Source organism: Taudactylus pleione, unplaced genomic scaffold (genome assembly GCF_031769625.1).
Source record: "Taudactylus pleione unplaced genomic scaffold, aTauple2 ptg000026l, whole genome shotgun sequence".
Classification (NCBI taxonomy): domain Eukaryota; kingdom Metazoa; phylum Chordata; class Amphibia; order Anura; family Myobatrachidae; genus Taudactylus; species Taudactylus pleione.
Genome location: NW_028284428.1, coordinates 34,008,798 through 34,024,580, shown reverse-complemented (window position 1 = coordinate 34,024,580; position 15,783 = coordinate 34,008,798). Strand labels below are relative to the sequence as shown.

General features: G+C 40.7%; 1 protein-coding gene across 2 annotated transcripts in view; it reads right to left on the bottom strand.

Annotated features, from left to right (window-relative positions):
- SHROOM2 (shroom family member 2) overlaps positions 1-15,783 on the bottom strand; it is a 301,341-nt gene that overhangs the window by 26,756 nt on the left and 258,802 nt on the right. The window contains exon 6 of one of the 2 annotated variants that reach the window (XM_088451660.1): positions 5,782-5,856. The exons of the other annotated variant lie outside the window; for it this stretch is intronic. Coding sequence (XP_088307786.1) covers positions 5,782-5,856 — 75 coding nt within the window. The remainder of the gene's footprint in view (positions 1-5,781; positions 5,857-15,783) is intronic. 2 annotated transcript variants of the gene reach the window in all.

The window sequence follows — 15,783 nt, the reverse complement described above, 5'->3', positions numbered from 1 at the left end:
GTATACCATACTAACATCTGACAAAATGGTCTAAACACACGGAAGCAGCAAACTGTGAAAACCAATACTTGTGCCATTCTCAAAACTTTTGGCCATGGCTGTATATAGGAAAAGAAGATTTGACGGCAGTGCATCATGAAAAAGTCGCCTGGAGTGCCGCCATTTCTTCTTTTACTGCATATTAAAACTTTATCCACTACTCATAGAGTAACGGGAACGTCGGATGTTATATATATCTACACACACAGGTGCATAAATATTGGGACATTGACAGAATTTTCATATTTTGGCCTGTATTCACCACCACAATGGCTTTGAAATGAAACAAACAAGATGTGCTTTAACTGCAGACTTTCAGATTATAGTTGAGGGTAATTACATCCAAATCAGGTGAACGGTGTAGGAATTACAACGGTTTCTATATGTGCCTCCCACTTTTTAAGGGGCCAAAAGTAATGGGACTATCAACTCAAAAGCTATTTCATGGACAGGTGTGGCCTATTCCCTCGTTATTTCATTATCAATTAAGCAGGTAAAAGGTCTGGAGTTGATTCTAGGTGTGACATTTGCATTTGGAATCAGTTGATGTCGACTCTCAATATGAGATCCAAAGAGCTGTCACTATCAGTGAAGCAAGCCATCATTAGACTGAAAAATCGAAACAAACCCATCAGAGAGATAGCAAAAACATTAGGTGTGGCCAAATCAACTGTTTGGAACATTCTTAAAAAGAAAGAACGAACCGGAGAGCTCAGCAACACCAAAAGACCCGGAAGACCACGGAAAACAACTGTGGTGGATGACAGAACAATTATTTCCCTGGTGAAGAAAAACCCCTTCACAACAGTTGGCCAAATCAAGAACACTCTCCAGGAGGTAGGTGTATATGTGTCAAAGTCAACAATCAAGGGAAGACTTCACAAGAATGAATATAGAGGGTTCACCACAAGATGTAAACCATTGGTGAGCCTGAAAAACAGGAAGACCAGATAAGAGTGCCAAACAACATCTAAAAAAGCCATTACAGTTCTGTAACAACATCCTATGGACAGATGAGACAAAGATCAACTTGTACCAGAGTGATGGGAAGAGAAGAGAAGGAAAGGAACTGCTCATGATCCAAAACATACCACCTCATCAGTGAAGCATGGTGGTGGTAGTGTCATGGCGTGGGCATGTATGGCTGCCAATGGAACTGGTTCCCTTTTATTTATTGATGATGTGACTGCTGACAAAAGCAGCAGAATGAATTCTGAAGTGTTTCGGGCAATATTATATGCTCATATTCAGTCAAATGCTTCAGAACTCATTGGACGGCGCTTCACAGTTCAGATGGATAATGACCCGAAGCATATTGCAAAAGCAACCAAAGAGTTTTTTAAGGCTAAAAAGTGGAATGTTATGCAATGGCCAAGTCAATCCCCTGACCTGAATCCGATTGAGCATGCATTTCACTTGATGAAGACAAAACTGAAAGGAAAATGCCCCAAGAACAAGCAGGAACTGAAGACATTTGCAGTAGAGGCCTGGCAGAGCATCACCAGGGATGAAACCCAGCGTCTGGTGATGTCTATGCATTCCAGACTTTAGGCTGTAATTGCCTGCAAAGGATTTGCAACAAAGTATTAAAAAGTGAAAAGATTAGATTTAGGATTGTTTAGTTTGTCCCATTACTTTTGGCCCTCTAAAAAGTGGGAGGCACATATAGAAACCGTTGTAATTCCTAGACCGTTCACCTGATTTGGATTTAATTACCCGCAAATTAAATCTGAAAGTCTGCAGTTAAAGCACATCTTGTTTGTTTCATTTCAAAGCAATTGTGGTGGTGAATAGAGGCCAAAATATGAAGATTCTGTCAATGTCCCAATATTTATGCACCTGACTATATATATATATATATATATATATATATATATATATCTGCATAGAGAGAGAGAGAAAGTTTGAGTACAGTATGTACTAGAGAATGAGAAGAAACATTTGAAGTAATTAAAATTACATTTCACAGTACCTGATTAATAATAAATCATTGCAATGCCTCCTACGTCTAATGCATGAGCGCAATTTCTGCTTTGTAAATTGACCACATTCCCTATACATATTTGTTAATGCTTTAGGGACTGGAAAAACAGATATAACATAGGGAATTGCAAAGTATATTGATATACATTGGTATGTTCTAGTATCACTGTCACATTGGTATTACGTATAAAAAGAAATTTGACACATAGCTGTAAAATTAATAACTTAATGATTACATTTTAGTGCAAATCTGCTTAATAAGCTTTAAAATTAGAAGAGTATGTTTTTGAGAGTATGTCAACCACAGACAGCAATACATTGATGCGTATTTGAATGAAAAACAGCTGTTTCAACAGATACTAAAAATATAAATGCAAATATTTGATACATAGCCAATAAACTACACTGTAGCTTGTAAGGACATATCGTTCCTCTAGAGACATCGTACTACAGGAATACAGACCCAAAACCTGCCATGCTGAAGGGTATTTTAAATTCTCTGATAACTTTCCGGCATAAGATTAAGATCTTCCCAACTAACATAGAATCATTGCATGTCATCTTGCTACAAACAAACCTAATTTTTAGAGTGCCTTTCAAGTATTTTCAGAAAGGATTAAACATATACAAATACGTTTTAATATCCCGAGACAGTTGTGAGAAGCTAGAAATACACACCATTACTACAGAATTAACAGTAACTAAATCTTCTGTATCTTCCAGCCAAAAATGGAATTGTTGTAAATGAGAGCACCCAAAGGGTCTCAGTCAAACCCGATCGCAAGCGCTGAGCGCTCGCAACCCGGTCGATGTTAAGGCCCTGTGCACGCAAGTGGGGAGCTTCCTGCTCGATCAGAGCAGGAAGTTCCCTGGGGCTTGCGGTTGCTGAGACCCAACCTTAGGGTCTCATCACAAGCCCTGATGGTCGCGATGGTCTTGACCATTGCGATCATCACCCTGGTCGGTCGCTAAAGCTAGCGACCAGGAGGATGCACTAAAAAAAACAAGCGGCCGCCCTCATTCAGAACGAGCGCCTCTGAATGAGGGCCAATATCTCTCAAAGGGGTATATTTATATAGCAACTATATAACTCTTAGGGGGATATTTACTAAAGTGCGGGTTTTTAGAAGTGGAGATGTTGCCCATAGCAACCAATAAAATTCTACATAACATTTATCTAGCACCTTCTAGAAGATAATAGCTAGAATGTGATTGGTTGCTATGGGCAACATCTCCACTTCTAAAAACCCGCACTTTAGTAAATGTACCCCTAAGAGTTATATAGTTGCTGGGACACACTTGCAAGTTCATTTATTGATAGCCACCATTTCTTACTTGAAACAGACATAACCAAGACATAAACTCTGGATATTATTGCATTACATTGTATGACAACGTAAGAAACTAGATTCATTCCTGGGACATTCCTAGGATCTTTTACGATTCCTGTGGTTCGCACACAATTCAATATCGGCAACACGCATCACTCTTCCCATGACTCCTGCTGTAAAAATATCACACCCATCGTCTTCCAGTCTGCGCTCTTGGATATCTTAGGGTATGGTCTGGTCATTTCAGAAATCAAAGGTGTAACACATTATATTAACATCTCCACATCAGGGTTTACTTTATAAATTATTTGTCATGTAGGAGCTTTGTACAGTAGGCACTTCCACAGTATACAGTACTAGCCAGCAGAGAACGGCTCTTTAATTTTAAAGTAACCCTGGAGAAGGTGCCCTTGCTGCATAATCACAAGAAGAGGATCCATTTATACACTGGCCATCCAAAAAGAACGGTCACTCAATACAAGCTGTTTGCAACAATATACATTTCCTAAACTCGGTACGACTTGAAAACGATGCAATGTCGTCAATGATTTCCCTTGAACTCCCCGGCAAACGATCTAGTGCATACACACGGTGCAATCTAACAAACGATATATCTTGCATCGTTTGGTGGTTAGATCATTAATTATATAATGTATGTATTATATAATGTATGTATTATTATGCTAAGAAACTCTTGGATGCTATTTAGAAGTATTATTATTAGGTTCAGCATAGTTAGAGTGTGCACTTGCATCTGTCTTTTTTTTTGCTTGCAGCACTACAAGTCTCAGCAAATAGCACCTCACATTGTGCTTAGGGTGTGCAATCTAGGGCCCCTCCCCCTATGAATTATATAATGTAACCATATCGCCTGGTCGTTCGGTAGAGCGTACACACTGCACGATCTGAGGGGAATCTTTACAGAGACTGACAGATCTTCCTGCATGTACAAAAGATCTGAAGATGCGACGTACGACACCGTGGGAGCATGCATAGTGCGTACATATTGATGACTTTAACAATTTGTAGTTCCAATGCTCCGGAATCGACCAAATCATTAAAAATACCGTCTAGTGTGTAGGGGCCTTAAGCGACAGGGCCTTAACTAGGGTAGTGCGACCAGTGCCATGGCACAGGGCACAGCAAGGCAGGGGGCGCTGTTTGGGGCTGTCAAATTTTTGTTTCTTATCATTCTCACTTGTAGCTTCCTCTTCTTTTAACCCCAGCATCTCCTGGTCTCTCCTATCTCTTCCTTGGCCCTTCCCCATGAGGCCATGGCCCTTTCTCGGGTGTGCGTGTCCCTATTTTAAAAATGGGGGGGGGGGCGCCAATACTCTTTCTGGCACAGGGCACCAAAGAGTCTAGTTAAAAATGGCTCTGTTAAGTGACATTTGAAAATAGTAAACTTCAACTACACTGTATAAATAAAATGAGACAAGATAACTAAATATTATCATAATACATACTATACATAAATGGAAATTGATAACATCTCTCAACATGACTGTTGGATATAATATTACAATTCTTAGTCACTTTATAAAGACCTAGTTAAACATTACTTTTCCAATATGACTAAACTACTGGATGTGATCATACAGTAACATATGACACTATGCTTACCCATAATAGTGAGGATGAAGTGGTGTGAACAAGTGACATTTTTAGCATGTGACTGTGGCATGTGTAGAAGTTATAGCACATATCCACTGGCCAATCTCTTCAGTACTCCTGGCTACCAGATGTCAATATAACCCTTAGGGATCAATCCAATTCCACGAGATGTACTCGCAGGTGCGAGTCATTGCGACAATGACAACGGACTCAGCAAAATTATGCAAATTCGGGCTCGGAGCTGGCCACAAGGGGTGTGAGATGCGGTGCCGTCGCCGGCGTTTTAACACCGTTGCAATGGCAACTTGCTCCCTTCACGTGGAATTTGATTGACCCCTTTGATTGTTGTTATATTGTTGGTGTATTTATCAGCCTGCATCTCAAGCAGTATTTGTAGGAATGCCCCAATACTACCAACTACACCCTGATAATAAGTAGGCATATCGGTCAATGTCATTAAAATTAGAGAAATGTCTATGCAGGCAACTACTAAGAGGAGCATGTTACAATACTGACAATTGGAGGAACATGGCAGTACAAGAAGCTATTTGTTATAGATAAGACAAATATCAGCACATTATATTGTCATATCAAATGTCAATAGAAATAAGCAGCTCTTCCTGCATGATAGAAAGACATTGGTGAAAAACAATAAGGAAAGACAAAAAAACCACACCAATGAGTTTAGTATAAGTGGCAGGAGGGTGTGCATAAATCAGTAAGGTAGAACCACATTTAAAAGTAGGTAAATGGCATGTGTGACTGATAAACCAGTATAGTATTATAAAAGTATTTAGAAAACAAGAAATAGTACCTCAGGGGCTCGGAAAGACTACAGGATAGATCTGAAGTAGGAGGCTGAAGAGACACCGTGAGTTTAGAGAAGAAGCTGAAAGTAGACAAAACAATATTGGGTATTATGTATATATTTTTCAACTCCAGCAGCACCGATATTTGTTCCACGTAGTTGTGTAAGTTGTAAATGGCTTCTTATGTACAAAAATAACATGATATTTAAATTACATTCTGCAACACTTAAAAAAAGGTGTAACTATAGCAAACTTTAAGCAGTTCAGAAGACTAAAAAGGAAGACCTCTATCTAAAAATATATTGATTTACGTGGGAGGCACTATACACAATAATTATATTAATAATTAAGATAGTATATATGTGTATATTATATATAGGTAGCAGAAAAACACTAGTGCTGATGTGTATACATTGTTTCATTTTACATCTTTGCTTACTTATATTTTAATTAGAGATGTGTAGGCTTGGTTCGGATTTCCCGCCAAGTTCAGATTTTTCCAGCTAAAAATCGGCTCTCAGAAAGAGGCAAAACGCCATCTTTCATGGACAAAAGTCCATGAAAGATGATGTTTATCCATGAAAGATGACGTTTTGCCTCTTTCTGAGACCCGATTTTTGGCAGGAAAAATATGAACTTGGCGGGAAAATCCAAACCGAACTGATCCTGCACATCTCGAATTTAACACATATCTTGAATTTACATATTTGAAATGAAGTCATATAATTATATAGGTATGGGCTATATGATCAGGAACCCCTTATACAGAGAGTTTAGATTAAAGGCAGATACAGATAAATACCGCTCCAACTTTTAGTGCATAGGGAGCTAGTAGACCTGGGACCAGCCCTGAAAAACAGCTAAATCTGGCATGCATACTGGCATAAATGGCATGTGCTTGTCCTGAATAACTAACTCTGTCCAGTTGAAAAGTATATGAGTGTTATAAGAGCCAAAATTAATTGTCCATCTCAATAATTATATTCCATTCTGTAGGCACATTAAAAATATAACTATTATTCCATTCTCCCGTGAGACAGGGATAAACTACCATTCTTCAGTAGTATTCCGTTTTTTTGCCTCTATTATCTGAGCCTTTTATTTCCATGTGACGTCTATGCTATGCATATTTTCTGTATCTAACATGGTTATTGTTCTGGGACAGAACTTATGTTGACTTTTACCATGACTTGCTTATTGTTTGCCTGTGTATTGCTAATACTATTTGACTCTTTCAATAAGCACATTACAAAAAAAAACAAAACAAAACAAGATAATCAGTTCCATTTTTACATCACCATCAATGACCTGGATGGTGGTATAGGATGTGCTAACATTTAACATATAAAAGGTGCTTGTTTGTTTCATCTTTATGTGGGGAGAGATAAGAATTCTAGTACGTCAACACTAAAGGCCCCATACACGGTGCGATATAGCAGCCGATCCAACGGATTGGAAGGATATCGCTGCTATATCATTCTGTGTGTGGGTACGATATCGGCCAGTGCGTGTTCCCGTGGGATCGTACATCGCTCCTCCAGATCTTTCTGCATGTTCAGTTGATCTGGGGGAGCGATGTACAATCCCATGCAGCGCTATGCGGGTGGGGGAGAGGGGTGCCGGCATTTTGGACGGTCGGCCACCTGATCACTCCGTTTGCGGGGACCGCCCGATATGTCGGCCATCGGATCGGCCGTCGCATCGCAAGGTGCATAACGCACCGTGTATGGGGCCCTTTAGGCATTTTGAAGCTGAAAGCTATTGATAACGCAGTAAATTTCTTTAATAATTTGAAATGTTTCTAGTGTCATATATTGTAATATATTAAAGTGCTGTTTGATGACAGATATCAACATGTCAACTGTTACCACCACCCTAATAGTATCATTAAAGTGTTCCAAGCTGGTAGCGAAAAGAGCTCTGTAAGTTATTTCCCTCAACAATTGTAATGTGTGGTTTGAAATCTGGATGCTTTTCAATTAAATAAAATTTCAATATAAAATATTTACATTAGAATTAAAAAATAAATACATGTTAATTGCTCCTGATAGTGGTAAATGTATCAGTACAAGGAAATTTCAAATGTAAATATCACAGCAGCCGTCACTCTGATGGGTCTGAATATGACATGCAGTTGCCAATGCAGGAGCCACTTTGAAAAGGTCAGCGAAGATATTTCTGTTATACTGTAACTGCATGACATGTGCACTACCTGTTTACATCTACTGTCATTACACAACAGTTCCTAATCTTTATTAACAATTCAGTTTTAAAATGGTTTTTTTATGTTTAAGCTCTCACTTAGAAATGACCTGATAAGCGAAGTATTAGGTGCTCACATAAGTAGTTGGATAAACTATAAGAAACATAACTACTGTACTTTATGATACACATTGCTGCAATTTTGTTATTATCGGAACATTTCTAGAATTCACTGTATCTGCAATAGTGAAAAAGACTTATGCTGGCCATACACGCTGCAATTATCAGGACGATCCGCCCGATTACCGCGATAATTGTAGCGTGGGGGGGGGGCGACCGAGGGTTAAATATTGCTCGGTCGGGCATGCTGGATTGTCCAGCATGCCCGTCCGATGCAATATTTACCCGGTAACTGTCGGCCGCATCGGGCAGTGTATGCCCAGCGCAGCCGACAGACGGACATTTCCTGTGTTCCTTCCTACGGAAGGAACAGGGAAATGTCTCCTCCCCCGGGGGCGGAGCGCGGATGTCGGGCTATACACTGTGAGATTTCTCTCACAGTGTATGCCGCGGACATCTGCGGCTGGCAGCCGGCCAGATAAAATGTCTGTCGGTCTGACAGGCATTTTATCTTGCTGTGTATGCCCAGCATTAGTAAGTGGGACTCTTGGAATTAGAAACTTAAGGAAATTACAAAAATAATTGGTAGATTTGCCTTTTTGCCTTCTATTACTTCTATAGTTAAGCAAATGCTATGATTTTATTGCAAGCTGTAAACACAGGTACTTTGTAATTCAACTTGTGCCTCAGTAAGACGTTTCTAGTAAGAATGATACCGTGTGAAGAATGAAAGTGTGGGATATACAGTATCCAAACATTGGTATCTGAACAGAGATCGTCATTTAGAGATATGATGTATTAGGAGGAGAATTTATGAACTACATGATTATATAAGATACTGGAGATTAGGTGGCACTTGGACATGCAGTGTTATCTTAAATGAGCTCATCTTACACAGTTTGTGAATATACCCCTATGCGATGCAGCATTTATATGTCCAAACAAAACCATAGAGTCAGCATAGAGTTATGTAAAGCAGTGAGGTAGACAGGAGGTAAATAGGGTCTCAGCAGCCACAAATCACCATGCCACAATAGATTGTTTAGTGTGCGGGTTCTCATGCACGGCATGCAAATCATAGCTGAAAGATTCCATCTTACTCTTCAGAATGGAGGAAAAGAAAGAAAGATCAGAATCTGCTCCATCAAACCTGTAAATTACATAGTATATATGTATATAAACAAATATAGAGAAAATATTTTTCAGCATTTGTCAAACACATTTGTACTGTTTTCTGATCATCGAAATAAACACATTGAGGGACATTTACAAAGTCCAGAAACTGGGAAACAGGTATGATTATTTACAGTAACAGATTCACTTATATAAAATAGGTACATTCACAGTACATTTATGGCAGATTACACATTCCAGGACTTTTGGCATTAAGTACTGGCACAGTGCAAACTTGGCCTAAACTAAAATAAAAACTCTACCTTCAGGTAATTCTACCAGGAAGCTAACTACAGACTAGATGGGCCAAGAGGTTCTTATCTGCCATCACATTCTATGTTTCTTTGTTACAATGCAGCAAATGGAAAGCTTCACCATGTGTATAACAATATAATATAAAATGATCAGAAGATGAATCATGCCTGGATGACCTACACTAACATACTAACACATAAATATAGATACAATGCAAGTTGTTTCCATATGAACAGTCATTCTTTTCACAATACACACTTATTATATTACGAAAGAACATTTTATAAAATACATCTTTTATTTAAACAGTCTTCCACAAAACTGATGATATAGTTCTCATGTACTGTATATAGACTTGTAAGATCCTCATTCTGAAAGCTGCCCTTTAGGTGATATTCCTCATACCTATTCATACCTTTGTTATCAGCTACTTCAGCTTTCTATATCCTGAAGAATCCTATTAAAGCTCATGTCCAATACCTAAAGAGCACTGGTACAATTGCCTTCACCATATGTTGTGGACATAGGACCTGATTCAGACCCGCTCGCTAGGAATGCGTTAGCTCATAGCTGGCCGATTTTCACATTGTGCGCACGTGTGTGCAAACCAGTGCAAAAAATCGGGAAGTGTTCGCTCGCTGCGCATAGACAGCCCAGCAGAGTGAGTGACAGGAGAAGCAGTTTGTGGGTGGTGACAGGGGCTAGCCATTAAAAACGGGGGAGTGGAGATGCGAACCCAGGCGTGCCTGAGCGGCTTAACACCGTTTCAGAGGCGTGATAGTACAAGTCACCTGGCTGGTTTTTACACTGCTCGCAGTGCTTGCGGTAGGGTTTGGTCTGTGACAAGCGCTGCGATCGCATCCGATGGTACCTGACTTACCGATGGTTGCATACACTTCCTGGCTGGAGATTATGTGCGCAAGTGGGCGTCTTAAGACAGGCTAGTGGGCGTCTGCATACACAAAGCGATCGCACGCCAAGACATAGGCTTGTATTCAATTAGAATTGAAATGCCGAGATCCGCGAAATAGTATCGCCGATTGCGACTTTTCGCCAGGCGGCAACTTATCTCCATATTCAATTGCAAACACTTTTCGCGCACGCGAAAATGCAATGTAATAGGCGAATAACATTTGCCTCTGAATAGGTGGAGAAAAAAAGTGCAAAATCTTTATTTCGGGGTGCATAGGTGGGGAAACCACTCAGCATCCTTGGGACAGCTCCCCAAAGGATAACTGCGTAAAAAAAAAACACCTAAAAAAAAGTGAGGAACACCCCAAAAAAACACTTTGAAAAAGGGGAGCGAAAAAGTGCAAAGTGGGGTACAAACTTAAAAAGTAGAGAAATAGACTTTTGGGGGGTCTGCAAGTATGGGTGAGGTGTTTGATTGCAGGCATTTGCTGAAGGTGCGTTTTTTACGTTTCTTTTAACTTCACTTTAGCGACTTTTAAATATGCTTGCACCCATTTTCAAGTACCTCAAATTTGCCAGGACTACTTATTTTCTCCAAAAAAATACTTCTTTATGCCATTCTTCACAACTTGTGCAAAGACGCGAAATAGTGGCAATTGTGCAAGCTTAAGTATCCCAAACGGTTTCATTAGGCACTACTTCATTGATCCCCAATGTTTCCGCATCCTTTTGGGGAGTTCAGGCTGATTTCCCCGATTCTGACACCACTTTCCGCCTGTTCTGAATTCGGGTGTCTGTTTTCGCGTCTTTTGTAATTGAATATGGCGAATAGCGGGGGCGCGCACAATAAGTTTCCGTGGCTAAAAGACACAATGAAGGCGAAAAGTCCGGCATGCAAAAAAGTAACGCGGGTGCGAAACTAATTGAATACGGGTCATAGTGGGCGTGCTAATGCCTTGCCATGTGAACGCCTGCCTTGCTGTGGGTTGGCCGGATTTGTGCATTCGAACGCATCTAGCGAGCGGGTCTGAATCGAGCCCATGGACTCTTACTCTAATTATGCTCCAACAAATACCTCCTCTTCACCTCTCTGATAATCTAACCTCTGCCATTTATGAAATCGCCTACCTTGTCCAATTGGCCAACTCCTCACCTTGTATCCTACAAATGTTCCATTAGCATCCCTTTATTTCGGAGGCCTATTATTTTGAACTACAGTTATAGGACCAACTGATAGCACTTGTGTTTCATGTTTCCTAAACCTGATATTAAGGTTAATTTACCCAAAGTAATTTACCAGCAGGCCCTTCCATCTTTGCAGATGTGTGTTCATGTAGCCATGATACTTACAGATTTTCCAAGTTGTTATGGGCAAGTAGAATTGACACCAGGTTAGTGTAAAACAGAAGTCAGTAACAATATTATTACTAGGGCAGAAACATGTTACTCCCAGGGGCAACTAGGTCTATGCTGTGAGATAGGGCGAATGTGTCATTTTCCCAACAGCATTATGCACCTGACTATATAGGGGTTTCTGTCACCTGTGCTAACAGCTTGCTGTAAAATGTTTTCTTACTAGATTACCTTGATGGTTTTATAATGTATTTTGTTATTCCCAGCACAGTTAGCACACTCTGGGGTTTTACTTATCTGTATTAGTCAATACAAAACATATGGCAATTTCCCTCTATATATCCGCAACCTTTTGCGAACTAATATTTAGTTAAACTCAGTGTGCCAGTTCAACACATACACATATTATATATGTATATATACAGACACACACACAATAGTGAAAGTATAGAAGAGGGGGTAAAATTTAAGTGAATGGCCAGAGGTTCCAATGTGTCTCCACTTGTCTTTCATAAACCCCAACTGTGACGACCTTTTTGCTGCTTTTTGCTCTGAAAGCTCCTGGTCTAATAAGAGTTCAGAAACTGGGAGGAAATGAGCAGGTTATATTGGGGAACTGGCGGAGGAGCCACACTGACAACTCGCTACCCAGGCATTGCAACTCAAGAGAAGTCACCTATTGGCTAGACCAGATGAGTAGGACCAGCTGCTATTCTAAGCTGTTCCACCCACAGCTTCCCGACTGCCAGGAATATGCACCGGGTGCCACTTAAAACTGGAACAGTAATAAGTGCCATTAGTATGGAGGTAAAAGAGACGGGGTTGGCACGTACCTTGAGAAGGTGTGGAAAAATGCTGCAAAGTAAGAATGTTTTCAAATATAAAAGTGTATTAATAGTTTATTTTTATCAATAACAAAATGCAAAGTGAATGAACAGAAGATAAATAGAAATCAAATGAATATTTGGTGTGACCACCCTTTGCCTTCAAAGCAGCATACATTCTTCTAAGTACACTTGAACACAGTTTTTGAAGGAACTCGGCAGGCAGGTTGTTCCAAACATCTTGGAGAACTAACCACAGATCTTCTGTGGATGTAGGCTTACTCATATCCTTCTGTCTCTTCATGTAATCCCAGAAAGACTCGATGATGTTGATATCAGGGCTCTCTGGGGGGCATATCATCACTTCCAGGACTCCTTGTTCTTCTTTACAATGAAGATAGTTCTTAATGACATTGGCTGTATGTTTGGGGTCGTTATCCTGCTGCAGAATACATTTGGAGTCAATCAGACGCCTCCCTGAGGGTTTTGCATGATGGATAAGTACGTGTTTGTATTTCTCAGCATTGAGGACACCATTAATTCTGACCAAATCCCCAACTCCATATGCTGAAATGCAGCCCCAAACTTGCAAGGAACCTCCACCATGGTTCACTGTTGCCTGCAGACACTCCAGACACTCATTATTGTACCGCTCTCCAGCCCTTCGGCTAAGAATTGACAGAAACCAGTGGGACCCAGGTACACCCATCAAATGTTCGGAGAAGTCTGGCCAAAACTCATACTTTCGATGTGGAAACAAGGCCAAGTGATTCAACTAAGCATGAAAACATAGGAACTGGGGTGCAGAAAAATGGCAGCAGGTGCTCTGAACTGATGAGTTAAAATGTGAAATATTTGGCTGTAACAGAAGGCAGTTTGTTCGCCGAAGGGCTGGAGAGCGGTACAATAATGAGTGTCTGCAGAAAACAGTGAAGCACAGTGGAGGGTCCTTGCAAGTTTGGGGCTGCATTTCAAAAATAAACTATTAACACTTCTATTTTTGAAGGCGTTCTTACTCTGCAGCATTTTTTCCACACCTGCCTAAAACTTTTGCACAGTATTGTATATATTGCTTGTCAATGTGATTTGTTTATGTCTTTCAAGCAGGACCATAAACTTAATATTTGCTATTTAAACTGTATGTCAGATTTCTAAAATGGAATACAATAGCCAAACATCCTTGGCTAAGCTTGCAAAATATTTTGTCATGTGCCCATGAAGAAAGAAAGCATAATATGTGCAGCAAAAAGAGGTTACAACCATGTTGCCTCCGTGTTAAACTGGTAACTGTCTTAATAAATTGTACAGAACTGGGAACTAGTTTTTGCCTGTTACTAAGCTAGCACTAACTGCCATCTTTTCAGCCAAGAAGAACAAATGACGATTTCAGTACAATGTATAATATATAGGCAGCTTGGATTCATTATATCTTTATCTTCTGTCAGCCTTTATCGTACATTTTTATAAGCTTGTAAAAGCAGACAAATAGGAAACGTTTCCAGTAACAAGGAACGTAAGAAAACCACTCAGGTGTGGATATGTACACACAGATAGCTGGCAAAAGGAGTTACCTGCAGTAAGGCATTATAGAAGCAGCTTATAGGAAACGTTTTAAAACAATATTGGTTTGATTCTCAGTTTAGAAATGAATACATACAATGACTGTCAATCAACAATGTGCAGTGACTCAGCAGGCTAAGGCATACACCAAAAATACGGTGAGTGACATTTTTTAGGGCGTTCATACATTGGTGATTTTAGCAAACTGGTCAAATATCATCACATTTGTGGCAAGATGTATCAAAGCCTTGGAGAGAGATAAAGAGGATAGAGATAAAGTACCAACCAATCAGCTTCTGTCATTTTTCAAAGATAGCCTGTAAAATGACTGTTAGGAGCTGATTGGTTGGTACTTTATCTTTCCTACTTTATCTCTCCCACATGGCTTAATACAACTCTGCCTTAGTCTGATGAGGATAGTATGCAGTAATAGTCCAATGGAAATATTTTGTGCCGTTATTGGCATGCTTGTAACCAGAGCTGACCCCTACATGATGTCATGACATCACAGTAGAGGAGAACCGGAGCAAAAAGCTGGGCTGTGAGCGGAGTGCTACCTAAAAATGCATCTTGCATCTCTCTGGGAAGACCACTAGATGGAGCCAGGTACTGCTGGGGCCTGTCCAGGGTCGCTGCACCATTTGCATTGTCCTCTGTACAGTCCTGTCTGTAACTATAAGAAATCTGGTTGGGAGCTGACCATTATAGGCCCTGTTTATGTACGGTCATCTACAGACAACACACAATGCGTGGCCAAACTGGATGAGGTCAAGACAGATCTGGGCAAGTGTGAATGGAGGAGATACCAAAAATTCACTAAAAATGTATTTTTATTCGGTGTAGTGCCACATATATTGCTCTCTGCAATGGTCTTTGTTATGCATACATGGACACAGTGCACAGTACCACTACTCTTCATATATATACAAATATCATTATCTGTTTTTTATTCTGTGTTTGTGAGCAATTGAATTACAGTTTTTACTTACAGAATGGATTCATCTCTATCTATTCTGATTCGGCATAAGATTTATTGCATACTTAAAAATGTAAGACGCTGCATGTCCCTCATCAGAAATAGACTAATGATAATCAAACATTGGCCCTCATTCAGAGCCGTACGCTCTGAGCAGAGCGCACGCTCTGAATGAGGGCCGGCCTCCATAACTATGGAGCGTCCTCCTGGACGCTCGTATAGCTGTGGGTCACCACCCACAGCCTATACGAGCGTGCAGTTTGATGGGCGCGATGGTCTTGACCATCGCGACCATCGAAACTGCGAGCCGGAGCCTGCGGTTGAGGTTTTCAACCGCAAGGCCCGAAGTGATTTTGGCTCTATCAGAGCCAAAATCACTCCCACTGACATCACTAGTGATGTCAGTGGGCCGGCTTCTGACGGGAGGCGTTCCCTTAGGAACGCCCCCGTCAGGGAGGCACGCCCACGGCACGCCCACCAAAGGGGGCGTGCTGTCAATCAACATCGACAGCACGCCCCCTTTGATCAGACACAACGAGCGAAGGAAAGTCCTTCGCTCGTCGTGTCTGGCGCATGCGCACGACGGAGCTCCCTCCGTCGTGCGCATGCTCAGTGCAGAACATCGACCCACT